The sequence below is a fragment of the Octodon degus genome, unplaced genomic scaffold (assembly GCF_000260255.1).
Source record: "Octodon degus isolate 3935 unplaced genomic scaffold, OctDeg1.0 scaffold00250, whole genome shotgun sequence".
NCBI classification, from domain to species: Eukaryota; Metazoa; Chordata; class Mammalia; order Rodentia; family Octodontidae; genus Octodon; species Octodon degus.
The window spans coordinates 1,426,758-1,453,571 of NW_004524826.1; the positions used below are offsets into that span (position 1 = coordinate 1,426,758).

General features: G+C 40.7%; 2 protein-coding genes across 10 annotated transcripts in view; one reads left to right on the forward strand and one right to left on the reverse strand.

The window, feature by feature from the left end:
* Positions 1–1,087: 1,087 nt before the first annotated feature.
* On the reverse strand, positions 1,088–18,758 carry Mpc2 (mitochondrial pyruvate carrier 2). The gene is made up of 5 exons (XM_004646042.2): positions 18,442–18,758; positions 8,801–8,841; positions 4,257–4,341; positions 3,679–3,790; positions 1,088–1,402 (listed from the first exon to the last, which is right to left on the reverse strand). Exons 1-5 carry the CDS (start codon positions 18,548–18,550, stop codon positions 1,366–1,368), a joined length of 384 nt encoding a protein of 127 aa, XP_004646099.1. The 5' UTR covers positions 18,551–18,758; the 3' UTR covers positions 1,088–1,365.
* A 592-nt stretch (positions 18,759–19,350) lies between these two features.
* The window catches only part of Dcaf6 (DDB1 and CUL4 associated factor 6), a 169,501-nt gene continuing 162,037 nt past the window's right edge, over positions 19,351–26,814 (forward strand). For 7 of the 9 annotated variants that reach the window (XM_023706304.1, XM_004646043.2, XM_023706305.1 and 4 more), the window contains exon 1: positions 19,352–19,693. In XM_023706304.1, the coding sequence (XP_023562072.1) occupies positions 19,597–19,693 (97 nt within the window). In that variant the 5' untranslated portion in view covers positions 19,352–19,596. Of the gene's footprint in view, positions 19,694–26,814 lie in introns of all 9 variants that reach the window. The other 2 variants (XM_023706302.1, XM_023706303.1) reach the window with 1 other exon arrangement.

Sequence of the window (26,814 nt, forward strand, 5' to 3'; positions counted from 1 at the left end):
GGGAGGGGTGGGGTGCGGCCCCGAGGGGGCGGGAGAGGGTCCGGCCCACGCTGCGCCTGGGCTGGGACTGGTCCCGCTGGTGCAGGGTAGCAGGAAGCTCTCCACACACTCACTGGACCTGGGCTAGGACTGGGTCTGGGGGTTCCCGCAAGTTGGCAGAAATTCCTCATGTCTTCACTTTTTAAAATAACTTGCTCTGTTGATCCATCTGATTATAGTTCTAATGAAGATCCACTTCCCGAGCACTTCAAACAGACTATTATGTCTAGGATGGAGAAATCTAGGCCCAGGCTCTCCTCATAATGGGGACAAAGGCACCACTTACAGAATGCCTACTTAGGTCTCAAGCACTCTGCTAGGAACTTGATCAAATCAGAGTTTATAAATCAGCAGGACTGGGATTCAAATTCAGGTCTGTTAAACTCAGAGCATGTTCTGCTGTATTGTTTAAGTTATGAATGTGGTTAAAAAACTATTACTAATCCTAGACCAAAATCAGCTGTAATCAATTGGGAGTGGTGGTGCATGACTGTAATTCCAGCATTTGGGAGGACAGAGGTTTGGGGACAGCTGGCCACTCAGAATTTTAAAGCTGACCTTGTGTATAGACATCTGAAAAACAAATCTGTAGCTGTAAAAATAAGTTCATACAATGCAAACAAGCAAACAGGAAAAAAAAAAAACTTCAAAACATGTTAAATGCTTTTACATAGTGTGAGGTAGTGGGGCGTGGTGGCGCACATCTGTAATCCCAACTACTAGGGAGGATGAGGTAGGTGGGTCATGAGTGTGCAGCCAGCTTGGGCAACTTAGTCAGACTCGGTCTCAAACCAAAAATAAATAAATAAAAAAGGGCTGAGGATGTAGCTCAGAACTCCCTGAATTTAATTCTGGTGCTGCAAAAACCAAAAGTCTGAGGTCACTTTGTTATTCCACTATTTCTTACTTATTTCTATTTCTTCTCCTTCAGTATTACCTCCTTCCACTCAGAGCTACTTGATTACCCAACATTAAATAGTGTTCACTTTGTTCAGATTGTTTACACTTTTATGTGCACACCTTTGCTAACTAAAACAGGAGGCTAAGGTACGTATGACAAGGGTGATTTATTACAGATGAATGGTAGAAAAATACGTCACTAATATTCATAGATAAGTGCCTTAAGTCATATGTAAAGAGAGACTTATTAAAAGTTTGTTTTATTTTTTTGTGGAACCAAGCACTAGTTACCAATTACAGCTAGACTTTTTTTGTGTGTGCTTTCGGAACATTAGCCCAGTTAGAATGGCCTTATGAGTAATCAAGTAATGAACCAGGTCCTGGTGGTTATGTCCACGCTTAGATTGTTCAGGTGATCTGGAACTCTCAATTGATTGCTTTAGCTTTTAGTTCTTGGTGATATCTATAAAAAAAACAGGAAGAAAAATAACCATTAGTAATAATAAATTTAAGGTAAGGAGAGAGTGGAAACACTGCATTTCTTCTTTCTCAGTTGTCAAGTGGCCAGCAGAGCTAAATACAGTCATCCCAGTTGCCGACTGGCTGTGAAGTTGTGAGTACAGTCTTAGCAACAGGCAGAAGGGAGAGTGGCTCAAAGGGGCTATGTGCACGTCTGTGTTCACAGTGAGGTCCTATCAAAAAGTTTCAACAGCTTCCCTGACATAACCATTTCCTATGTGAAAGTACTATCTTAGGGATTATTTTCATTCTTCAACTATATAAGAATATGACCAGTATGAACATATACATAAAATTTTAGGAACATGTGGTCAACTAGAATTACTTGCTTTACACCCACAAAGCACCTAAGAATAAAATCAATCGGGAATAGGTTCCTGCTCAACCAGAGTATACTTAAGTAGGTCAATGAGTTATAAAGACTTAAGTTTAGTCATGCTTAATGTTCATTAATGCAGAGATAAAATAAGAATAAAGCCATAGATTCTCTCTCTACAACACTCTGGATTGTGCTTACTATTCTCCCTAACTTTCAACTGAGTAAAATCGTTTAAGACCAGGAGAAGGAAGTTATTCCACAAGTGTACCTTCTGCCTACAATGCTGAAAAGATTTTGATTTTTTTTTTCTCTCTTTTGTTTGGTTACAGGTCTTCTCTACCATTGAACTGCATTCCTGGCCTTTTTAGTTTTTGATACAGCATCTTACTCAGTTCCCTAGAGTGGACTGGAACTTGTGATCCTCTTGCCTCAGCCTCTCAAGTACCTGGGATCACTGGAGTGCACCACTGTGCCCAGCTAGAAGATCTTGATTTCTAATACTTGATCATGTTATCCTTACTGAGTAAGTATTTTAAGAACTATAACCAGTGATCTTACTCTAAATGTTATTTCCTATACTATGCAACTTTACTTTCAAGTCTCACTTTATTATATATAACAAAGTAAATGATAAAAGGTTTACTTGGAAATTACTTCATAAATCTCATTTTATTTATCTATTTATTTATTTCCTTTTATTTTTAGTAATGGGGATTAAACCCAGGGTCTTGTGCATGCTAGGCAAATACTCTACCACTGAGTCACATCTCCAGCCCATTCTTATTTTCATTGAAAAAATTTTACTTTGAGACAAGGCCTTGCTAAGTTGCCAGGGTTTGGCCTTGAACTTTCAGTCCTCTTGCATCAAGCTCCTGAGTAGCTAGGATTACAGAAGTGCTCTTCTGTGCCCAGTTTTTTGTGCTGTATTAATAAAAGGAACTATGTAGAAAGGTTATCCATCTAGACAATGCATTTAGATCTAAAAAAACTTGGCACTATTTTGCTTAGCTGTTAAAAAAAAAAAAAGATTTAGGGCCGGGGAGATGGCTCAGTAGAATAAGTGCTTCCCTGACAAGCGTAAGGGCCTGAGTTCAATCCCTGGTTTCGGGGGGGGGGGGAATTTAAATTTTCTTTTCTTTCTTTCGTTATTTTATTTTTTGAGACAGGATCTCACTATGTAGTTCAAGCTGGCCTTGAACTCACTGTAGAGCCTAGGCTGGCCTTGAACTGGTGTTGCCCCTCCTGCCTCATCCTCCTGAGTGCTGCGATTACAGGTGTGTACCACTGTAGGAGACCAGAGGAGAATTGAGGCCTAATTGGTCTCTTCCATAAGCACAGAGGAAAGCAACATGCAGAGGATGGCATGTGGCAGGCTGTAGGCAAATGTCAGTAAACCTGAGATGAAATTGCTTACCTGAGCATGTGGATGTTGCAAGGCAGGTGAACTTTATGTTACTTTAACAGCTTATACCTGTACCTGGGTGAATAAAAGCAGGACAAGCCAGACGCCCGGGCTCCTCTCCCCAGAGGTGGCAAGAGTCCCCCGGCTGCCAGCCTGCTAAACTGACTCTGTGTCTGTCGTTCTCTTTAGCCTCAGGGTCTGGGGAACAAACCAGAGCATGGCTAGGTCTCTACCAGCTGAGCCCAGTTGAGCTGCGCCTAGGAGGGGAAGGCTGGAGGAGTAGCTGGGAAAGGGACCTGGGACTGGCAGTTTGCTACATTCCACCACACCTGGCTTAACTGCTTTTAACCTATTTGTAATCCTGGAGACTTTTCTAGAAATGTTAATTTCTGACTCAGCCACATTCCTGCCTTAGAGTTAGTTATATGTGAATCTCAAAAAAAAATGTTGCCATCTGGCTAGCTTCTGAAGCAGTTTAAAAATACATTGGTAGGCTTACCTCCAAATACGTAAGAGCTGAGAGGCCCCTGCTGCCCCCACAAAGAAGTTCACAGCAAACAAACTCCAATTTTTTGGTATAATTACCAGTGAGTATCTTGACCAAATAAATCCTGTTGAAACAAAATATTTTCTTTTAAAAGCAGAAGTACTGCTGCAATAACATCAGAATATTTGATATTGGGGTAAAATCATTATAAATAAGACCACGATAAAAATGTGGAGTGAAGGATGAAGAAATGCTGTTGTCTGAGTTTTCAAAAATATTTTTATAATTCAACATTACATAAAATTCTCAGTTCTGGCATTAAAGGGCAAATGAATAGCAATGTAACTTTTTTCCTACTTATAAAAATATTTTCATTGCGAAAACTTAGAAAACAAAAATTTATTGCAAATAACCTTCCTCTGTCTCCATCACACACAAGACAATGAATTTGTAGAACTTGAGAAAGCTGTGGATTCCTTTGCAGGCACACGTATATGTATATACATTTCAAAAACTGATTAAGTAACCATGAACTAAAACACAAATAATTTATGTTTGACAGGAATACGGAAGACATGCATTTCCTTTACCTGTAGCCATCAGAACCGTGGACTGAGCAGTGCTGAGCTTCTCCGCAGGTCTGGCCATGTCTGCCAAGCCAGCGCACACCAAGCCCTGGAGATAGGCGGGACACAGAAAGAACAGGCATAGTGAGCAGGGAGGGATGGTTCGCGACTTCAAGTCAAATGCACATAAATTGCTGTGGTTTGATGTTTTTCATTCTTCTGGGAAGAAACCCAGAAGGGGAATAGCTGGGTCAAATGGGGCTGCTAATCCCAGCTTTTTGAGGAATCTCCATACTGATTTCCACAGTTGCACAAGTCTGATGACACTTCCATCATTACAGAATCCAACAGGTAAGAAAATGGATGGCACAATGGACAATACAGTGAATTCAGGAAGGAGTCTGCCCTTCATTCTATGTATTTTTTGGTGTGGCTGGTGTTTTTAGAGACAGGGCCTAGCTAGGTAGTGCAGGCTGACCTTGGACTCTATGCAGCCCAGGCTCATGTGACCCTCCTGCCTCAGGCTCTCGAGTGCTGGGATTAGGTCATGTTATTATATTCAAGTGGAAGTATCAGAAAAGGTCTGTTACAATTTTAGTTTTTTGGTCGATTTATTTTTCTTTTAGTTTTTTATTAGTATACATTTGTGATATAATTCTGTTGTGTTTTGTTTTTTTTGTTGTACTTCCTTGATATTACCTTTTATAGAATCTCATTCATATCCTACCATTAGCACTCAGAAAGTTTAGCTACAAGTTTTTATTAGAAGGTTAGTTTTGCTACTTTATTGCAGAAATCAGAAAACTTACTAAAGCAATTTTTATTAACACAAAATTCAAATCCAGAGTCATCAGTTGTGGAGATTTTTACCTCCTCACCTCCCTTTCCCATTTTGAGTACTTTAAAGCTCATCCTATACATGTCATTAGAAAATGCCATTTTTATAAATTATTTTTATGATTTTATTGAGTCCCTAAAACATACTCTTGTATGGAAAATGCAAATCAGCCAAAGACTTTGATCTTAAATGGAGCAGATACTTTGAGTTTAACACATAAATTTAAAACAAGCTCATACAGTTTTGAGTTAATACAGTTAGTATTTTAAAAGAGCAATGCTTCCAGTTTAAAAATCATCCCTCTTACACCTTTCTTCTAACCCTCCACGCATATTTCCCTGCACTGCATTTGTTTTACTTCTGCAGGATGGAAACTGCCATTCCAAAGAAATTCTACTGGGGCTATGGACGATACCGTGGCTTGGTGAATATATTCATGAAGTTATATTTCTATTCTAGCATTCACTTTTGGAAAAAATCAGCAGTTGGTATTGTTTATACTCCCAATAGATACTTTATTTGCTGGCATATGTTAGTAGTTGTTGTACCTTTTCCACTTACCTTTTCTTCAGAGACAGTGTTTCACTCTATTACTCAGGCTGGCCTCCAACTCCTATAATCGTCCTTGAACTTGTGGTGCTCCTCCTGCCTCAGCCTCCTCAGTACTAGAATTGAGTGTGTGCCCTCACACCCAGCCCTGGTCTTAAGTTTAGCAAGATGCAAAGAGTTGTGGGGAATGGTGGTATAACGATGTAAATCCATTTAGCACTACTGAACTTCACCCTTAAGATGGCTGAAATGGTAATTTTAGTAAATTAGCCTTTCTATTCCCTAAGACCAGAAATTTTCAAATGTTAGAGGGTACTGTAGTGACCAGGAAAATCATGAAGAAACAGCTTACTGGGCTCTGCCCCTGGAGGTTCGGATGTATGTGGTGTAGCCTACACATCTGCATTTCTTTCTTAAAGCTAAGCTTATAACAGGATGATAGGAGAATAACAATAGCTAATATACTGCAAGCTATCATTAAAGTAGTTACTTAGAGTACGAGACATGGGCATAAAATTCTCTGATATCAGTGCAAACCTTCCTTTTCTATGAACTAAGAGATGCTAATAGTATAACTAACTGGCATTTTCCCCTTTCCCCTATCCAGTTCCTTTTGAACAATTTCTTCCCATCCTAGATCTTATTTGTCAGTTTCTCACACCAGGGAGACAATATGATGTTTACACATGCGAGTCTGATTTATTTCACTTATGCGTATGGTCTCAAGGTGCATCCATTTACCTATAAAAGTTTCCAGTTTATCCTTCTTTATGGCTCATTCGTACTCCACTGTATAAAAATGCCACATCTTTTTAATCCATTCCTTGGATGATGGGCATTTGGGTGGTTCCTATAATCTAGCTATTATTATAAATTGTGCTGCTATAAACATGGGTGCATATATATCACCGTGGTATGATGGTTTTCATTCTTCTGGGAAATTACCCAGAAGGGGAATAGCAGGGTTAAATGGGGCTGCTAATCCTAGCTTTTGGAGGAATCTCCATACTGATTTCCACAGCTGCACAAGTATGCACGGCCACCAACAGCGGAGAAGAGTTCTTTTTTCACCACAGCCCCTCCAGCATTTGATATTGGCTAGTTTCTTGATGACAGCCATTCTTTGTGGAGATGGAATCTCGTGCTAATTTGCATTTCTCAGGTGACTAATGTTGAACATTTTTTTCATCTATTTATTTGCCACTTGTATTTCTTCATCTGAGACATGCACATTCATCTCAGATGCCCATTTCTCGATGGGGTCTTTGATTTTTTCAATTTTTTATATGTTCTACATATAAATCCTTTGAGAGACAATTGGCTAATTTTTTTTCCCACTTTGTGGGTTGTCTTTTCACTCTGTTGATTTCTTCTGCTATACAAAAGCTTTTTAATAAGGCGAGCTGACAGTTATTGATGCTCTGAAGCATGTCTCATGCAGTTTGGGTTTTGTTCATGAACTCTCTGCCTACACCTATGTCTTCAAGATTTCTACCCACTTTTTCTTCCAGTAGATTAAATGCTTGATTTATTATTTAGATCTTTGATCCATTTTGACTTTAGTTCATAGTGATAGACATAGATCTAGTTTTAGTCTTCAGCATGTGGAGAGTCAGTTTTTCCAGCACCACTTATTAGAGAGACTATCTTTCTTCCAGTGAGCAAGTTTGGCTGCTTTGTCAAAGATAGGGTGGCTGAGTGTTTGGAGTTGTATTGTATCTTCTAGTCTCTTCCACTGATCCTCAGGTCATTTGTGTATATTTTTTGCCATTACCATGCTGATTTTAACACAGTAGCTTTGTAGTATAATTTCAAGTTGGGGATTGTACTGCCCCCTGCTTTGCTTTTTTTGCCCAGAATTGCTTTTGCTATTCTAGTTTTTTTCTGGTTCCAAATGAATTTTAGAAATGTTTTCTCTAGTTCTGTGAGGTATGCTAACGATACTTTGATTGGGATTGCATTAAATTTGTACAGCAATTTTTGAAGTGTGGCCACTACACTGGTTCTTCATATCCATGAGAAAGAGATAACTTTCCATTTTCTGATATCCTCTTCAATCTCCTTTTTCAGAGTACTGTATTTTTCAGTATATAGGTCTTTTTACTTCTTTTGTTAGATTGATTCCTAGGTATTTTATTTCTGTTGGATTCTACTGTGAATATTTGCATTTCTAACAAGTCATCTGTGCACAGCCAGGGATGCACTTTGAGAAGCACAGGATAGATCAAAACTGGACCTCTCAATAATAATTCAGTGATTTGCCACAAATGGCCACCAAGATCTCCCACTGCCACCCCAAGCCTAATAAAAACTTTAGAAAACTCTGGTATAGGGCAAAAGTATTGGGTTTGGAGTTAGAAGTCCTAGGCACTATCATTTACTGAATGTTAATAATATATATTCTTGGATAAACCCACCTACTCTTTGAGACAAATGTTTTTCTGTCTGTCTTATACTATATTAGTAAGTTATTTTGTTTGGTTTTTTTACTTAATATAGAGAGACAGAGACAGAGACAGAGACAGAGACAGAGACAGACAGAAACAGACACACAGTTCCACCATGTTGTCCAGGCTGTCCTTGAACTCCTGAGCTCAAACGATTCTGCCTTGGCCTCCCCAGTAGCTGAGACTACAGGTACATGCTATCATGCCTGGCTTTTTTTTCTCCCTTATGTTGGAGATCAAATCCAGGCCCTTATAAATCCTTGTGCCTATTATAACATCCTCAGATCAGTGGTAAAATTTTAGAATGAAATTTCATGTTCCTAGGGATCCAAAATTATGTTCTGATAGGAAATATGCTCCCAGAAGGCCTCTTATCTAGGGACTTCAGAAAAACTAAAGTGGGTAGTATATTCTATGTTGTAAAAATTGAGTATTTTTTGTAAATTATTTAGAGACACATGGATAATATTGTAAAGCATATCCTTCAGAAAATCTATCTCAAAATAGAAGGTTCTTATTAAAGAATGTGTTCTTAATAGTTCCTGCAAAACAGACTAGCTAGGTGGGTCACATGCCTGTAATCCCAGCGCTTAGGAGGCTGACACAAGAGGATCGAAATGAGTTCAAGTCTAGCCTGAACTACATAGAGAAACCCTGTTTCAACACTCACCTCTCATTACACCCCCACTGCCAAAAAAAAAAAAAAAAAAAAAAAAAAAAAAATTCAGACTTACCCATTTCATAATTGGAGCCCAGAAAAATACTGTTCTAGGACCTGGAAAAAAAAAAGGTTAAAAAATAAGCCAAATATTTTATATATGTTTTAAACAACTGTCACCCAATTTCACAAATGTAATGTTTTATTAATCTATTTCCAATCACTTTTGCTATGTTTCCCACTAACTTTGCATTAATTAACTGTTATGATTTGGGGTTTTTGCAAGGGGAACAATAGAACACAGAACACATTTTATAATATTAGTTTATAAGGAATTATTCAAGAATCATATACAACAAGTACAAGAAATCTATCCACACACTAAATACTAAAGAACCCAGCTGAGGGCCTGGATCCTCACGGATCTGTGCTGGAAAGGCCCAAAAGTCAGTGGCGGAAGCTAGGAAGTCTATGCCAGTGTGATGAAGGATCTGTGCTAGCAGGCTGAGGAGTTCGAACCGGAGCTAGGAAGCAGTGCTCAAGGTAAGAACCAGAGTTCCCACAAAAGTACCACCGCCATCCTCAGAAGTGAGGTCCTGAGCTCCTCCAGCAATGAGGAAAGCAGAGTTCCCATCAAGAAAGCCAATGAAACAAGCTTTGTGAGGCTGAGCAGTGCACCATTTTCCCCTCTGGAGACAGGAAGTGATGTTGAAAATGAGGACCAGAGCTTCTCCAAAGTTCAATGGGAAAGCCAGCATAATAAGTTCCTCCAGCAGAACAGCCCAAGAGAACTAGCAGCTTCGAACAGCTTCTCCAAAAAGCATCCCTAACAGTGTTTCAGCAGCTTCTGTTCTGCCTTTATGCTGCTGGCAACAACCCTCAGGCGGGCCTCTGGCACCCAACACCACACTAGTTTAACTCAGCTGGGTGTAATAAGTTGACCACCAGTTAGAAATTCACTACATTAACATTTATAAAGGCACTATCACTCTATCAGTCTCTCTCAGGTTGTTCTTATCTCCTCAGTTACCCGTATTTTTGTGACATACTAAAAATTAAGGTATAATGGAGATGGTTTTAGAAATGATTACCAGTGCATTGCCTTGAAAAAGGAACTGAATGTTCCACATTTAAGGTTCATCCATGGATGATTTTCAAATTGGGGAAATTGAAAAAAAAAAAAAAAAAGGAATTTTAGTATTATTAGCCTTAGTAGATATATGTATATTCACTAATTTTATTGTATCTTAACTATAAATGACATTTTACCTTATGTATTATGGTAAGAGTTCTTGCAAAAAATCTACATAGTCTATTAAAAGTTAATGAATCAATTGTGCAGGGAAAAGTCTAGAGGATCAAATCTAGGGTCTTGCCCACGCTAAGCCAGCAGTCAACTAGTATCCTAGGATCAAGGGGCCTGTCAAGTTCACAGGAAAGATGAAGGACCCCTGGTCAACTAGTTCACAGCAGGGTTATTGCTTTGGTCAGCCTTGTACCCATCGTTTTTTTGTGCAAAGTGTAAATAAATGTCAAGTACTGCAGATACTGGTTTCTTAAGAAACTCTGAATTTGATATGTGTGCATGATGCTTTGGAGCTGGAAGGAAATTCAGATAGCAGTAATCCAGAGCTTTAGTGTTATCTATGAGGTTTACAAGGTCCATGACCTCTCAGGCCAAGGAGCAGATTACAACCTAAGCCTTCAAATAATTAAAACTACTGCTCCTTAGTAATTTTCAACTCATGTACTCCTTTTAATGGTGAGGGGACAGAATGAATAAAGACAAGGATTTTTTCCAAGGGAATGTAAAATATAGTAAACATGCCGAGTCCACTACCTACCAGAGCCCTTAGTGTACTGTGCATGCACCTATGACTCTGAATCACAAAATACATTTATTCCTTAACATGAAAATCAAGCAGTTTTATATAAGAGAACAGCGACTTACCAGAAAATTTGAGAAGTTTAAGATCTGATTCTTATCATAAGTATTTTTTGTGCTCCTGGGCACTGAACTCAGGGCCTCTATACTGATATACATCCCCATAGCACCAGGCCTATAACTTTCTTCTTTTACAAAACAAAAAATGCTTGTGAATCAAACAGATCTTAAATTTGTCGAAAGTCACTGTTCTCTTACATAACTTTCAAGCTGCCTAGAGCTGTAATTTCAGCATTGTGGGAGGCTGCAACCAACTCAGCAACTTAGTAAGACCCAATCTCAGAATAAAAATGAGCTGTCTAGCCATTGTAGTTCAGCACAAAACCCCTGGGATTTTTGTATCAGCTTGATATTTAGAAATGGAGTTTGGCGATTTTCTAATGAATCCTAAAGTCCTTCTGTTGCAGGCTTCAAAGGAGTTGGATGCTGATAGGCCAGGACTCAAAAAGTTCCCCAGGCATCCTGCCCCCAAACTCTCTCCCCCTTGGTCCCATGCAGAGCCAAACCAAAACCACAGAATAGGTCCACCTGACTCTGATTCAACCACAAGGAAGACAAATAATGTCCACCTGTGACCTGGCTGGTCCAGCCCACAATCATGCTCCTACGAAGTCTCTTGCCCCCCTTTGTTTGGTGCTGTCTTGGTTCACAAGACAGCCCTCTGCATGAGCTTCCACCTCCGCATGTACCTCCAATAAACCTGCTTTTACTCGTGTCAGTGTGTCTGGTCAGGTTCTGCGTGGCTTCGGCTGCCTCGTTTTTGACCTTTCAGATACCATCTTTAGGGTTATTCTTCATACACTAGGAGATTGTGGCACAGACCTGTCTTTCGGTGAGCAGAAATGGTTTTAAAGAGAAATTCAGATATCATGGGTATCTTATATCTAAAAGGTTTTACTTTCCTGTATCCTTCTAAACTTTTCCAATTTAAGGGTTAAAGGCATAGTTGAGTTGCAGAGCACGTGCTTGGCATATAGGAGGTCCTGGGTTCAAACTCTAGCACCAAAAAAAATTCTGTATTTTAGTTGTGGAACAAATCTGGATATAGTGCTGAAATGGTTGCTATAAGAATTAAAACTAGGGCCAGGCATGGTGGCACACACCTGTAATCCCAGCACTCGGGAGGCTGAGGCAGTAGGATCGTTGTGGCTTTGGGACCAGCTTGGGCTACAAAGTGAGCTTGTGGCCAGGCTGAACTGCATAGTGAGACCTTGTTTCAAAAAGATAAGTAAGAAATAAATAAACAAAACTAGCAAGGTGTTCTAAATTTGATGTTCCTACGCTGAATGAAAAAAATTTATTTAGCTGAGGGTGGTGGCACATACCTGTAATCCCAGCACTGAGGATGCTGAGGCAGGAGAATCACTATGAATTCAAGGAAACCTGAGCTACATATACAGTAAGAACCTGTCTCAAGCAACATAAAAACAAAACAAAGAAATCTATCCAAATTCAGCTTTGGCTTAACTGTACTTATCTTTCATCCAGTTCTCTAAGTTCTGCACTGTTCTGATCACAGCCACCACTATCTCTAGAACTGCAGTCACATCATTTTTTTCATCTTGAAAAGATACAGAATTTAATTTCTTTCTTTGGTTAAGACAAGCTTGACTTGAAAAATAAATTTTTACTATAGAAGAAAGTAAAAGAACACATGAAGGCATTTAGGTTTAGAATACAAGCTTGGCAGTATTATCTAAATTTTAGATTGGACTGCTGCTTTTCACCCTCCAGTGATTGTGCCTCCAGAGAACTTGCACAGTGGAGGTATTTTTAGCTGCCAGAACCAGTAGGGAGAGTGCTGCCGCCGCTGCTGCCAACTAGTGGGCAGAGGCCAGGATGCTGTTCAACATCCTCTATTGCATGGCACAAAGGCCCTCAGCAAGGAAGCGTCCTGCTCTAATGCCAAGAGGCAAAGACTCCGGCCAAAGCCAGGCAAACATTCAATTGCATTCACGCTGCTGATGGCTGTACACTAGCTCCTGCTGTCCCTCCAGATACTCTGCCCTGTCTTCATCTAATTTAAGGATCCCTTCTTCAACACTCCTGGATTAGGTTAAACACTGCTTCTCCAACTGCCACAGTGGCCTGCATGTTCACCTACTGTTTTCTATACTGATAAAATCATTAAATGATTAAAATCATTATTCAAGCATCTGTCATTTTCACCAGACCCTGGATTGCTTAAAGATAAAGCCTGTTTCTTAATCTTCCTTGACAAACAAATGTATGTGTTGTCTTTTTATCTTCTGAGCCAAGGTCTTGCTACAATAGTCCAGCTTGGCCTTAAGCTCACTGTACAGCTCAGACTGACCTCAAACTTGATCCTCCTGCTTCAGCCTCCCAAATGCTGGGATTATAGATGTGTGCCATTATGCCTGCTGACAAGTGTGCATTTGTTAATAGGATTTTATTAAACTAACCCTGCCTAGGAATGATGCCAATCAAAAAAAGGTTTTCCATTAAACAACAGTCCTCTCTCCATAGCAGACTGTACTCTTGGTCTTCTCAAAGCCCCTTACAATTTAATTTAGTTTGAACTTTGAGAATTCTACCATTGCACTTAGATCATTTTTCTTGGTTATACAGAATCTCTGCATCATGTGCAGTATCAGTTACTAAGTTTATTTTTTAATTGTTAAAAAAAAATTTATGAGACAGGGTCTTGCTTTGTGGCCCAGGCTGGCCTTGAACTTATAGCGATCCTCTTGCCTCAGCCCTCAGGTGCTTAGATTACAGGTGTCACCTAGCTTCATCACTAGTTTATTTTTTATTCCTGCACAAATCTCGGCTTCATCACTAGCTAAGTCAGCATGCCATTGCAGTCTCTGCTAAATGGTGCTCATCTTTCTTCTGAACTCCAAAGACTTTTCTCTTTCTGTTATAAATCTTTTTTTTTTTTTTTTTTTTTTTTTTTTTTTTTTTTTTTTTTCCTCCTGCTACCCTAAATCTGTTTTCTGAGTAATGTCTCTAGATTCTGACATGTTTGATCTTATGGGATAAATGGTCAAGTTATTCAATAGGTTTGCCTGGTAACTAATTTACTCAACTGCTCCAAGCTATGCGACAGTTTAAAAATATTAACTGAGTACCAGCCACAATCCAATCAAACCAAACCCCAAAGCAAAACAACAGAAAACTTTAAACATGAACCTTGGATCACGAGAGGTGTTTTAGTGAATAATTTTAAGCAATAAAACAAAATCTGAAGTAGTCTAGGCAGTACCAAGTACTATACAAAAAAAGTCAGTAACAAATATTATAGTCTGAATTACTAATTTTTCTGAAATACCAGAGGATGCTGACAAGTTATAGATAATCAGCATTGGGTAACTATAAATGCAAACTAGTAGTGTTCCAATTGCTGTAGTCACACAATGGATTAAAAGTTTCAAAGAAAACTTAGTTTATGTGTTCATTTTACCTTAGTTAATTATTACTATTTATATCACTAGGGCTTTTGCATTGAGCTATGTTTTCAGTCCTTTTAATTTAATTTTTTAATTTTTAGATGCAGTAGCCACTCTGGCCTCCAAATTGCTACATAGCTGAGACTGGACTAAAACATGCGATCCTTATGCCTCAGTCTCCAGAATCCTGAGATTATAGGCCTATGCTTTAAAAGTACATTCTTTTAGACAAAGAACCAATAACATATTTTCATCTTTTTTTCTTAAAACTTTACTCTTTGTAATTGAAAGGCTCAATTACTGACAAGTTAGAAACATCAAACAACTATTTCATATTTATATATATACTTAAAAGATGAAACTACAGAGAAAATACAGAGAATAGTTATTTTTGTACTTTATTGTCTTATTTTTAGGGTGTTTTTTTTTTATTGATTTTTTTTTTGTACCAGGGATTGAACTCAGGACCTTGGGCTGGCCAGGCAAGCACTTATTCTATTGAGCTATCTCCCCAGCCCCTATTGTCTTATTTTTAAAGTGAAATTTGTTTGTAAAAATTTTTTTCTTTTTTTTTGATATTACAAATTGAACTCAGGACCTCACACTTGTCAGGCAGGCACTACATCACTGAACTAAATCCCCTGGTCCATGAAACGGATTTTTATTTTTATTTTTTATTTATGTTTTTTGTTTATTTTAATGTATTTGGTACAGGGTCTCACTATGCAGCTTGAGTAATGATCCTCCTGTTTTTAGCCTCCCCAACACTGAGATTACAGGCATGCACCACCACACCCAGTCTCGGTGGCTGGCTCAGTGCACCTGGAGGTGTGACCAGCGTGGCATGCGGTGCTGGGGATCAAACCCTGGTCCCCTGCGCTTGCCTAAGCCCGTGCTTTGTCCACTGAGCTATCTCACTGGCCCTGAAACAGAGTTTTAAAAGTTCAAATTTTTCAAATAAGAATTTAAGAATTTTTGCAAGTAAATATCATAACCAAATCATAACAAATTTTCAAACAAATTAACACACTTCATTTGTACTCCTATACTTGATAAACCAAATTTTACTTTCTAGTTCCTTTGGGAGGAATTATTGCTAGTGAAATATTATAAGAATTCTACCGAGAAAGCATGTCATATATGTACATGTGAGTCTTTCCTCAAAGAGAGACTTCCTTCTTGGAAAAGAACTGGTGATACACGCACATAATGAGCTGAGGGGTTCACTATGTCCCATTGTGAAGATGCTCCTTACTGAGTATTAGGTCATAAAAATTATACATATTAATGGAGTCTCATGTGATGCTATGACATACAGAGACACGGTGAAATGTTTAAATCAGCCTAAAAATAGCTATCTCCTCACACATCACTTCCAGTGAAAGCAATCAAAATACTTTTTTCTATTTTGAGATGACACTACATGGTTAGTATCTGTAGTCACCTTCATGTGCAATGGCACACAGGGTCCCCTCACTCCTATCTGTGACTTAGTATCCCTGATCAACCTTTTCCCATCCCCCTCTCCTTTTTCAGCCTGCCCCCCATTCATTATTATGTGACCACAGCTACACACACATCCTTGGGCATTCTTTAGGACTTGTCTGGCACAGAAATTGACTGCCAAAAATCATTCATTTTTATCTGTGCCAAAGCTAGTTTTAATACATCACACAGCAGGAGACAGGGAGTATGAGTGTGTGTGTGTGTGTGTGTGCCTACCCTCTCTCTCTCTTCTTATAAAGATAACAGGATTGAATTATGGGGGCTCCACCCTGAGATTATAACTAATCCTAATCTTTTTAGCAAGATCCCAACTCTAAGCGCCACAGTCTGATTAAATTTCCACTCCCTTAATACCTTATAGTCCTGTGTAATTCTGTGGTTTTTTTTTCTTTTATGAAATAGGATCTCACTATATAGTTCAAGCTGGCCTCAGCCTCCCAAGAGCTGGGATCACAGGCGTGTACCACCCCATCTGGCTCCCTTATACCTTATAGCAGTGATGGTGAACCTTTTAGAGCTTTCAATGACATAAAGAGCCTGCTCTGGCCTGCGTGCCATAGGTTTTTCCACCACTACCTTATAGTAAGGATTAAATTTCCACATGTGAAGCCTGGGCAGACACTAAAACCATAAACAGAACAAACCACAGAAGCAAAATAGCATTTAAGTGAACACTGCACTACATGATTTCAAGGTTATTTCTCTGACAAATAAATACAGTACGTGGAGTATAGGTTTGCTTGAGATGGTGGTGGTGTGTGGGTGGGAATGACATCCCCACATGTGAGCTGAGTACCCTGATTACTGAAGAACATACAAGCAAATAAAGGGTGAAGGTCCTAAAATTCTGGGCCACATAGTAGTTCAGTTGTGACACACATTTATATAAAAAACCTTCCTGTTGTGTCTCTAGGCACACTTGTTAATGATAAAACCCCCCGAGTTGTGAATAACTCTCAATATCCAGTAATTGCTTGGGTTTTACTCAGTACTAATGAGTTAGCTGTATTTTTCCTTCTTCTCCATTTCTCCATTCTTCAATGTCAAATTTTTAGTGACAGGTTATCTTACTCTGCATAGTGTTGAAAAGCTAAGAAGGGAGAGAACTAACATTTGCTGAGAGTTTAAATGCAAATACTGTGAGACATATTTTACAGATATTATATAATTTAATTTGCAGAGCAGTCCTTAAAGGTGATTATTATGTTTTCCATTTTATAGATTAGAAAACTGAGGCTTGGAGAGTTTAAGATCAAGGTCACACAACCAAGACTCAATCTATGTTTGTCTGGTTTATAAGCCTGTGTTTCTTCTCCTACACTGAAAATAAATGAACTAATTCAAGTTTAAAATTGTTCTTCCTAGCTGGGCATGGCGGCATATGTCTGTAATTCCAGCACTCAGGAGGCTGAGGCAGGAGGACCCTTGTGAGTTCAAGAGCAGCCTGGGATAAAAAGTGAGCTCAAGGTCAGCCTGAACTGCAAAGTGAGACCCTGTCTCAAAAAGACAAAAATCCTCCCCAAACTCTCCTCTAACTGCCTTTCCCTAACATTCAAACAGAAACTTCAAGAGGGTCACAATTGACTCCACAGAATTCACCTGCCTCTGCAATGCCCAGACTACTGTCCAACCTTCTATCCTGAAATTCTAGCAGAAAACACATCTCCAAAAAACCCAGTGTAAAAAAACCTAAGAAGCAAATTATATCAACTTCTTCATCAAGAACAGCCTCTCTTTGAAGTTGTTTTATAATGGGTTCAGTATTACAGTAAAGAACATTAAGAGTTAAATTAATGTCTCACTTAGAGGCATCCTTCATTCCATTATAAAAGTAGAAATCAGATTTAGTAACCAGTTCAGACTGTATAGGTGGAAAATGCCCTTTTTCAGAAGCACTTTAATCTTTCAATTTCTAAAATATCTTCCTATTTGCTAAATTGTATGCTTGGAAAGGATGTCAGAATACATCTGATTTTGGTCGCCAGCCCAATAAATATTATTACTTCCCGTCGTATAAAAGAAATAACAGAATTGTAGGTCTTAAATAAAGACTCCGAGGGTGGGACTTTCTAGTTTCTTATAGAACTGTTTCTTCTTCAACCACAAGGACAGTTTTCCAGTAGGACAAGAGAAAGCCGCCATACGCTGAGCTCTGAAGAATCGAGTATATGCTATTTTAAATCTTCACAGCGATCCACATTTTACAGAAACCAAAACACAGGTCTAGGATTCTGCCCAAGGTCACAACTACAGGTAAGCACGGGATAGTGCACAATTACATTCAGATCTGTCTGCATAAATAAGGTCCAGGCACAGCTTGTTTACTAATTTTATAAGGCAGAATTAAAGCAGCAAACTGGAGGTGCAAGATGGAAAGGATACGGATTCCGTAACCTGGATCCTGCGACCAGTTTGGGGCCAGGCTGGTGGTGCAGGCCGTCCTCCTCCTGTTAGGACAGAACGAAGTGTGACCTTTCCTCCAAACCCTGCGGTGTAGCAAGCCTACTTAGCTCTTCCCCGCGTGGGTGAAGATAGCTGAGGAAAGAGGGTAGGACAAGGGCTTCGCAGCCGAGGCCGTGGGAAAGCGTCAAATGTGAAGGCCAGGTCTGGAGTTCGAGTTGTGCTCGGGGAAGCGAATGCAACAAAACTCCCGCGACTCGCTGGTTTGGAAATGCAGGCAGGGAGGTGAAATGCAAAGGGTAAGAGCCGGAGGCTGGGAGAGGAGGCGGTTCAGCAGAGCAAAGGGAGGATGCCTGAAACGCCGCCAGCAGCAAGACCGTGTCAGCGGCTGTAAGGTCGCGCCAGGGACAGCGACCAGTGGGAGGCTGACGGGAGCCACTCTGGGTCATCACCTACCTGCCGGGTGGTTGTACAGCGGCCTCAGTTTCTCCGGCAGCATCAGCTCCACTCTGTCGAGGAGCCGGTGGTGCAAGGCCCGCAGGCCCCTGGCGCCGGCGGCTGACATCTCGGGAGCGTGCTGGTGGTGGGCGGCGGGGTGACGGCTTCGCGGTGTCCTCGTACCCGGCTGGCAGCGAAGGGCAGCTCTTCGTCACTGTGCCCGGCACCGCGCCTCGCGCCCGCCTCTCCCCTGGGGCGCCCTTCCCTTGGCTCTGCCGGGTCCCAGCGCTCCACCTCCGGGCCGCGCCAGCCACGGCTGACGGGGCGGAGGCTTAGAGACAGCCAGCCGCGGCCCGCCTCTTGCCGGCGGGCGGGGACAGAGGAGTCATGGCAACAGGTGCGGAACCTGAGCGAGCGCAGTGCGCACGCGCAGGGAGAACCTAGCGCCCTGATTGGTCTAAATCGCGGGGGCGGGGCGGAACCTTCACTTTTCCTGCTCCTTGCCCTGGAGGCCATGTTAGAGAAGGGAAAGTGAAGCCACACCTGCTTTTGGCCTCTTCACTTGGACGAAAAAGGCCCGTAGTTAAAATGGGCTTTTTAGGTCTTCCGTTCCACCACTAAAGATGACATCGCACTACTCTTGCTTCATGAGACTTGTGAGCGAGATACTACAGACCTCAGCTTCGTCTTTCTCTACTCCTCTTTTGCCCACAGAGAATTAGATTCGAGCGACCTGAGTCCAACCTTCTAGGGTGAGGGCAGCCGTGAGCACACCCTCTGTCTGACCTCCGTCTCTTAGGCCTGGGTGGATGGTTGGTAGGGTGGGGTGGTCGTCATCTCGCGAGAAATGCTTAGGGGAGTGTCCAGGGCGAAGAGGGCGGGGCATTGACGGCTCCGCCCCCCGTAGGAGGGGCACGGGAGGGGCTGTTGCCATCTCTGGAGATTCTGGGTCGTCCGAGGCAGAGAGTATGAGGCGAGCTTTGGCCCGGGTGTACCGGGGCGGCTCCGGGGAAGGAGCTGCGGCTGCCACTGCCGCTGTCGCCGCCGTCTAAGCTGTTGCCCGCGAGGCCCGGCGCGCGGATGGTGCCAGAGGAGCGCGGGGGTTGATCCGGACGCGTTCCCGCCCCGTCCTCCCCGCCCCCGCGCGGTGGTCCCCACCAGCCCTGCCTCGCCATGTCTCGGGGTGGCTCCTGCCCACACCTGTTGTGGGACGTAAGGCGACGGTCGCTGGGGCTGGAGGACCCGTCCCGGCTGCGGAGCCGCTACCTGGGTGAGCGAGCGCGCGGGGCGGAGGCGGAGGTCGCCGCCGCGTGGGGGAGGGGCGGAGACCCGGGCTATGACCGGGCTCCCTGGGAGGGCGGGTCGGCGTGGGACCTAGAGAGCACCCTGGCCAATTAGAGCCGAGCTGGGCGCTGTGCTCTCCCCGACAGATTCGGGCGACCGCCCTCCCTCCAGTCCCCAAGGGTTGGAGGGTCCCCGCCGACCTCCTGACCTGGGGGGACCAAGTGCCACTCCTGTCGCTGCACGGAGTCCGGACCCGAGTGACGATCGTGCTCCCCGCCCCCGCTGCCTCGAGGTGTAGGGTTTCGCGCTCCTCTCCCACCCTGGAAAACACACTTGGCATCTTCTGTTTCTTACTTAAGCTTCCTGAAAACAGCATCCAGCACAGAGGGAATAATATTCCACTCTCTTTTGGGTAACATGATTTTGGGCGGCTTCTAGGTCACGCCGGAGTTAACTAAAAAGTCACTGTCTTTAAAGTGGACCTACCCAATTTAGGAAGGATTTTTTTTTTCCCCCTGTGCCCCAGTGTGCAGATTAGTCACTTCTTTGTAAGGTAAATAATTTTGATTTTTACTTTAACAAAAATAAATAGAAAATGAAAGAAAATGAAATGTTGTTAGAGCAAGCTCTGATTGAGTAAAGTTAGAATTTTAAATTCTTTTGAGGGTCTCAAATTACATGAATATACTCACTTTTTAAAAACTCAGAAATAAAGCAGAACGCTCAACGTTGTTCTCTCCCATTCTAATTTCACACCTTTACCCTTAGGGGTAATAATATTTTCTGTTTCCTGAATATTTTTCTAGTTTTTTTTAAGCGGTGCTGGGGGCTGAACCGAGGATCACCTGTGCCGCACAAGGCTGTGGCGCTGAGCTACATTCCCAGCCCTTTCTAGTTTTGAAATGAGAGCTTGCTAAGTTGCCCAGCTGGCCTTTGGCCTGGAACTTGGGATCCTCTTGCCTCAGTCTACTGAGTGCCTCTTATTACAGGCTTGTGCCACCACGCCTTATTTTTTTCCGTTCTTCCAAGCACATAAGTACATAGGGAACAGTTGTGTGAGTGTGTGAGATAGGCCTGCATATATGGTGTCTTAAGCGTTGTTTTGCAAACTTGCTTTTTCTGCCTATTTGGCTCTCCTCCCATGGCAATAAAGATAACTCCTCTGTGGCTTTTAAGTTATTACATAATATGTAACAGTATGAAGTATCTGCTTGAGTCAACCTTTTTCTTCAAGTGGACAATCGCTGTTGCTAGCGTTGGTGCATGAACATCCCCATACTACTTTTGTGCTTTGGTTGTAGAAGGAGCGTAGAGTGATTAATCATTTTAAAACAAACATTGATAGAGTGCTTTTTAAAATGGTTAACCTAAAAAGGTGTGTAGGTGGTTTGTTTTTAGACTTTATTTACTGAGGAAGAACTTAATTTTAGTTTAATAAAAACACTTTTGTGAGTGACTTTATAATTTAGTCCTTTATTTCAGTTATTTAGACAGTTTAGACAAATACTTGTATGTAGCTTTATTTGTGTATTAGAACTTTGTAAATATTTGAAAACTTTACATGATAGTAGTGAAAAGGACACACAATCCCCCCCCCCCCCAGCTTCTAGGGCAGGAGGAGACGAGGTAGAAAGATGGTATTTTAGAAATTCCCATTTGATCTGCCTGGCTTTCACTCGTGAATGGGAAACAGCTTCGTAATTTCAGGTACCAGTTCCAACAGGCTGATTCTCATGGTACTCAACCTCAGGCACTTGGGTAGTAGTGTCATTGACCGTAACTTCTTGCACCTGAGTGCTGGTGTTCTGTAACTAAGCTTTGTGCCTGTGGGTGCTGGTGTTCAGGAGCTCAGTGGCAGCCACCTGGTTACTTGCATGGTGGCCTGAGGCTCAGTCCTGCTGTCCCAGAGGCCACCCTTGGGAGCTGGCTGAAGTGGTCAGTCAGATACATTCTACTCATCACAGCTTCTGGTGTTAATAAGTCCACCAGAATATCAGCATCTCAGTCTCACCTTCAGGATGCCACTGACTCGTAAAGCAGGGTGTGGGGCGCAGGTGTGTCCAGTGAGATGTGCTGTCCACTAGGCCCAGAGTATTCAGGTATCAGGAGCCTCACTGTGGGCACAGGGCTCAGGGAGGATACTGCCGAGCTGGAGGTGGTAGCGGACAGGTATATGTGTGTGCTTTTGGTTCATTGCAGCCTTACTAGTGACTGAATTAATTTAAATGTAGCAAACATACACTCCCTTCCTACTGTCCACTTCCTAGTGAGAATGGGATTGATATGATGGGTGTAGGGGAATCTATTGACTCATTTTTGTTTGTTTTTGATTTTATTAGAGACAGGGACTTAATATGTAGTTGAGGCTGGCTTTACTTTCTCAGCAATCCTCCTGCCCCAGCCTCCCAAGTGCTGGAATTACTGGTATGCACCACCACTCTTGGTGAGAGCCTACCAACTCTTAAGCTTAATCACACAATTTCAAATGTGTGTATCTACAGATAGCTCTTCGTTTCTTCTATACGTTGCTTTGATACTAGAATTGCACCCAAGAGTCCATGCTTTTGGTTCACTCAGCAAGCACTGTCACTCAACTATGTCTCTACTCCATTTTTATTTTTCTGAAGCAGTGGAGATTGAACCCAGAGCTTGCACATGCCAGGCAAATGCTCTACCACTGAGTCACATCCTTAGCCTCTTTTATTTCTTGAGATAGGGTCTTGGTGAGTTGCGCAGCTACCTTTGAACTTGTCGTTCTCCTGACTCAGCCTCCCAAGAATTGACGGTATAGGCCTGTCCTATTGTATTGGGCCATAGTCTTACTGTGAGACTATAATTTTTAATGAGCCTGATGTAAAAGTTAATGTAGGGTTTTTTTTTTTTAAATGGTAATCGTTAAAGTCCATAGAGACATCTGTGGGTTTGAAAGTTTCAGAATGATTGAGATTGTGCACTGCCAGGCACCATGGCACTCACCTCTAATTCTAGCACTCATGAGATGCACCTCTCATTCCAGGCAGGAGGATCTTGAGTTACAGGCCAGTCTGAGCTATGTAGCAAGAACCTGTTTGTTTGTTTGTTTTAAATCCGATAAAGACATGGTATGTTGCATAGCAGTGCTTTTGAAATTCAGTGATTGTTATCAGCCACACATTTTATTTCCATATTTATGTAGTCTTATAGACCTTGTTTAGGAAGAATTCTTATTTGTATGCATTTCCTATTTCTCCTCCTATTTCTTGTCATTGGACAGATTTAATTGTAAATTGAGTTTGCTTTCTAACTTTTCTAAATTGAGACAGTTGACAAAAAGTTATTTTAAGTAACTTTCCCACGAAATTTATCTACTATAAAGAATAAAATATTTATTATAAAATACTTAAATTATGATTAAGCAGCCAGTAACACCTTATTAGTGGAGATTGAAATATTTTCTAAGTGTAGAAAGTCATTGTCCTTTGAATATTAGACTTAGTATGTACTGAAATGAACAGGTTTACATGTAATTACTCTCTAGTGTACCTTGAATGCATACATTTTAAATAACCAGTTTCTTCATACTGTGTTGTTGTTACAGTATATTAGAGAAAAGTCAGTGAGTTCTGACTTTTGCTTTATTGCCTAGCCACTGGGGAAAAGTTAATGCAATGTTTGTATATTGTTTCTTCAGCCTGGAAATCTCAATGAGAGTAGAAAACAATGTGTGGTGCTAGTGGTGAAAGATGGCTGTCAAATATAAAAAACTGTAGGGTATATTGGTTATTGTTTCAGGTAGAACAATCAAAGACCTACTAATCATAAAAACTAGATAGTATAATAACACTGTTGTGGATTTCCTTCATCATGGTATGGAGTGAGTCAAGTTCAAAGTGCTTAGAAGTTGAAACCTCATATGCCATAGAATTTTATTTATTTTTGTTGACTTCACTTTTATTTTCATTTGTAGTACTATAATATAGTACTGTAATGTATAATAGTACAGAAAACTATAGTATGATCTTGCACAGTACATCAGCAAACATTATAGTACTGTATAAACAAGGTATACTGTGCCACAAAAAAACATAGAAGACATCAACGAGATGGGTAGAACTGTATAAAAAAGATAGATTGTGAGTCTGAAAAACATACGTAGGTCATAAGAGAATTTATTTTAGAGGTATCATGTAGATTAGGGTTTTAAAAATATTTTGACCATTACCCACCATAAATATGTATTTATTTATATGATAACTGGTGGTACAGCTAAAATAAAAGATTCTCCAGATATAAATTTAGCCATACTAGGTGGGGTGTAATCTATTTTGTATTCAGTATCATGATCTTTAAAATGTCGGTGGTGTTCCAGTAGAGCGTCCACTGATGAGTCTTCACTCGAGGTTTGCAAAACTGTTCTTTTTTTGTGTGTGTATGGTACCGGGGCTTGAACACAGGACCCTGTGCTTGCCCAGCAGGTGTTTATTCTACTGAGCTATCTTCCTGGCCCTGCAAAACTGTTCTAGATGACGTCATTTTTACAGTTGTTACTGAGTGTGAGTGACTTCAGTGTGAGAGTGGGTGATGTTCCTAAGTCCTTAAAGCAGATTTCATAAAGATTAAACACTCATATTGGCTTACAAGTAAGATAGAGTGAACTTTGGAAAGAATAACTAGGGTAGGACGTGTTTTACATCCTCATTTCTTGAGTAAATATCTGCTGTGAAATTGCTGGGTTGTGTATGATAAATGTGTTTCTAAGAAGCTGCCTCCCTGTTTTTGAGAATAATTGTACTGTGTGGCATTCCCTCCAGTAGTGTGTGAGTTCCAATTGCTCCACTTCCTTCTCCGCAGTTAGTATAGTGAGGCTTCCTAGTTTTAGCCTTTCCTGGTAGGTGCAGAAGCATGTTCATGCTTTAGCATGCATTTCCCTAATGACCAATGCTGTTGAGTATCTTTTCGTGGGTTTTTTTTTTTTTTTTTTTGTATCTACATACTTTTGTTAGAAGTATTTAAGCTTACTTCTAATGATTTATAATAATTTGTATATTGTAAAAATTGTTTATTGTAATAAATTTTTATACTGTATAGTCTTTACAAATTTTTAAAAAAACATTTATTTGCTACAGGGTCTTGCTATGCAGTTCAGACTCATAGTGATCCATCTGTCTCAGTCTCCCCAGCACTGGGATTACAGGCATGTGCCACCATGCCTTGTTTCAGGGCGGGCACAGCATGTCTGGAGGTCCCGGGCCTGGCACTGCATGTGTACTGCATCAAACTTGGGTCCTTACTCTTGCCAGGCAGGCTTTCTTCCTAGCCCAATTTAGATAATGTTTGATTGACTCCTCAGTGTATTATGTTTTTCAGAGTTTAATTTGTCCTTAAATATTTAATGTTTTAAAAGCTATTTTAGAAGTTAGTATTTTTATATTTCAGTATCTACTTGTTTGTTACATGTAGACATACTATCGTTTTGGTTTATTTTGTTTTGTACTATACTAGGGATTCGCAAATACCCAACGACTGAGCCACATTGCCAGCCCTTTTTATTTTTTATTCTGAGTCAGGGTTTCAGTAAATTTCCTATGCTGCTCAGGAGCTTATGGTCTTCCTGCCTCAGCCTGTTGAGTACCTGGGATTACAGGTGTTTCCCATTCTGCCTGGCACAGTTGTTTGTTTGCTTGCTTGCTTGCTTGCTTGCTTGCTTGCTTGCTTTCTCAGTACTGGACTTGCATCATGAGTTTCTGTAAATTTTTTTGTTTTTGCAGATTTTTTGGCATTTTATGTAGGACATTATATCACTGCATATTACAGCACATTTCATGTTCTTTCCTCTGTATTCTTTTATCTTTGTGTTTTGCTTAATTTCATTTGGTAGGTCCCAGTAGAGTTTCGGACTGAAGTAGAGTGAACATCCTCACTTTATTCCTGATTTTAGATAGAAAAGGTTGTCTTTCACTTTTATGTGTATTGTTAACCAAGGTTTTTGGTCAGTGTTATCATTTATCAGATCAAGGAGGTTCCTTTCTCTTCCTAGATTGCTGAGAGATTTGTTCTGACTGGCTAGTGACTTTTATCAAGTTTATTTTGCTTTTAGCATCTATTGAAATGATGCTCTGATTTTTCTTTTACTGTTTCTGTCAATATATTAATATATTGATTGATTTTCCAATGTTGACCCAACATAATTCTTGGCCTAAATCTCACTGGTCATTGCAGTTTATCCTTTACATATTGCTGACTTAAATCTTAGAATTTTGGGTTTATAACAGGAAAATATTAGTTTATAGTTTCCTTGTAGTAATCGTACCAGCTTTAGATGGCAGGATCTTGCTAACTGCAAGGAGGAGCTGGGATGTGTTCTCTTTTACTAAAGAATTTGTGTAGGATAAAAAATTATTTTTTTCTCAAATGTTTGATAGGTATCATCATAGAAGCCACCTTCACTTGAATTTTTCTTCATGCAAAGATTTTTAAAAATGCTTTAAACAACTTTAGGGTAATAGTAGATGCATATATTGTTAAGACAAATGATATAAAGAGATACTATGTAACCTTCTGATAGTCTCCCTCAATGGTAACATCTTTTGCAATATAATAACCAGGAAATTTCATACAGATGCACTTCATGAGCCTTCAGATTTTACAATGTTAATCATGCAGTTTAAACTTTTAATTTTAGTACATTAATGTTTATTTTAATTAGTTTTAATAGACTATGAGGTTAATATACAGAACTTTTCTATCACAAGGATCATTTCTTTTTTGGCAGAACCGGGGATGATTGAACTCAGGCCCTTGCACTTGTCAGGCAAGCGCTTAGTCTACTGAGCCATCTTCCCAGCCCAACAAAGATAATTTCTTTCTTTCTTTCTTTCTTTCTTTCTTTCTTTCTTTCTTTTTTGGGGGGGGGGCTCTGAATGCCTTCAGGGCAGGTTTAGGTGGCTTGAGTTGTGGGGATCAACCACAGCAACCTGAGCCTGACTGCTTTGTTGAAGCAGCCACTTAAAGAGCTGAGCAAAGGGGCAGGCCCCCTAAGGATTTTTTTTTTTTTTTTCTCAAATACCTTCAGGGCAAGGGATAATTTCTGATACCCTTTAGGAGATATAATCTCATTTTTCTCTCTCT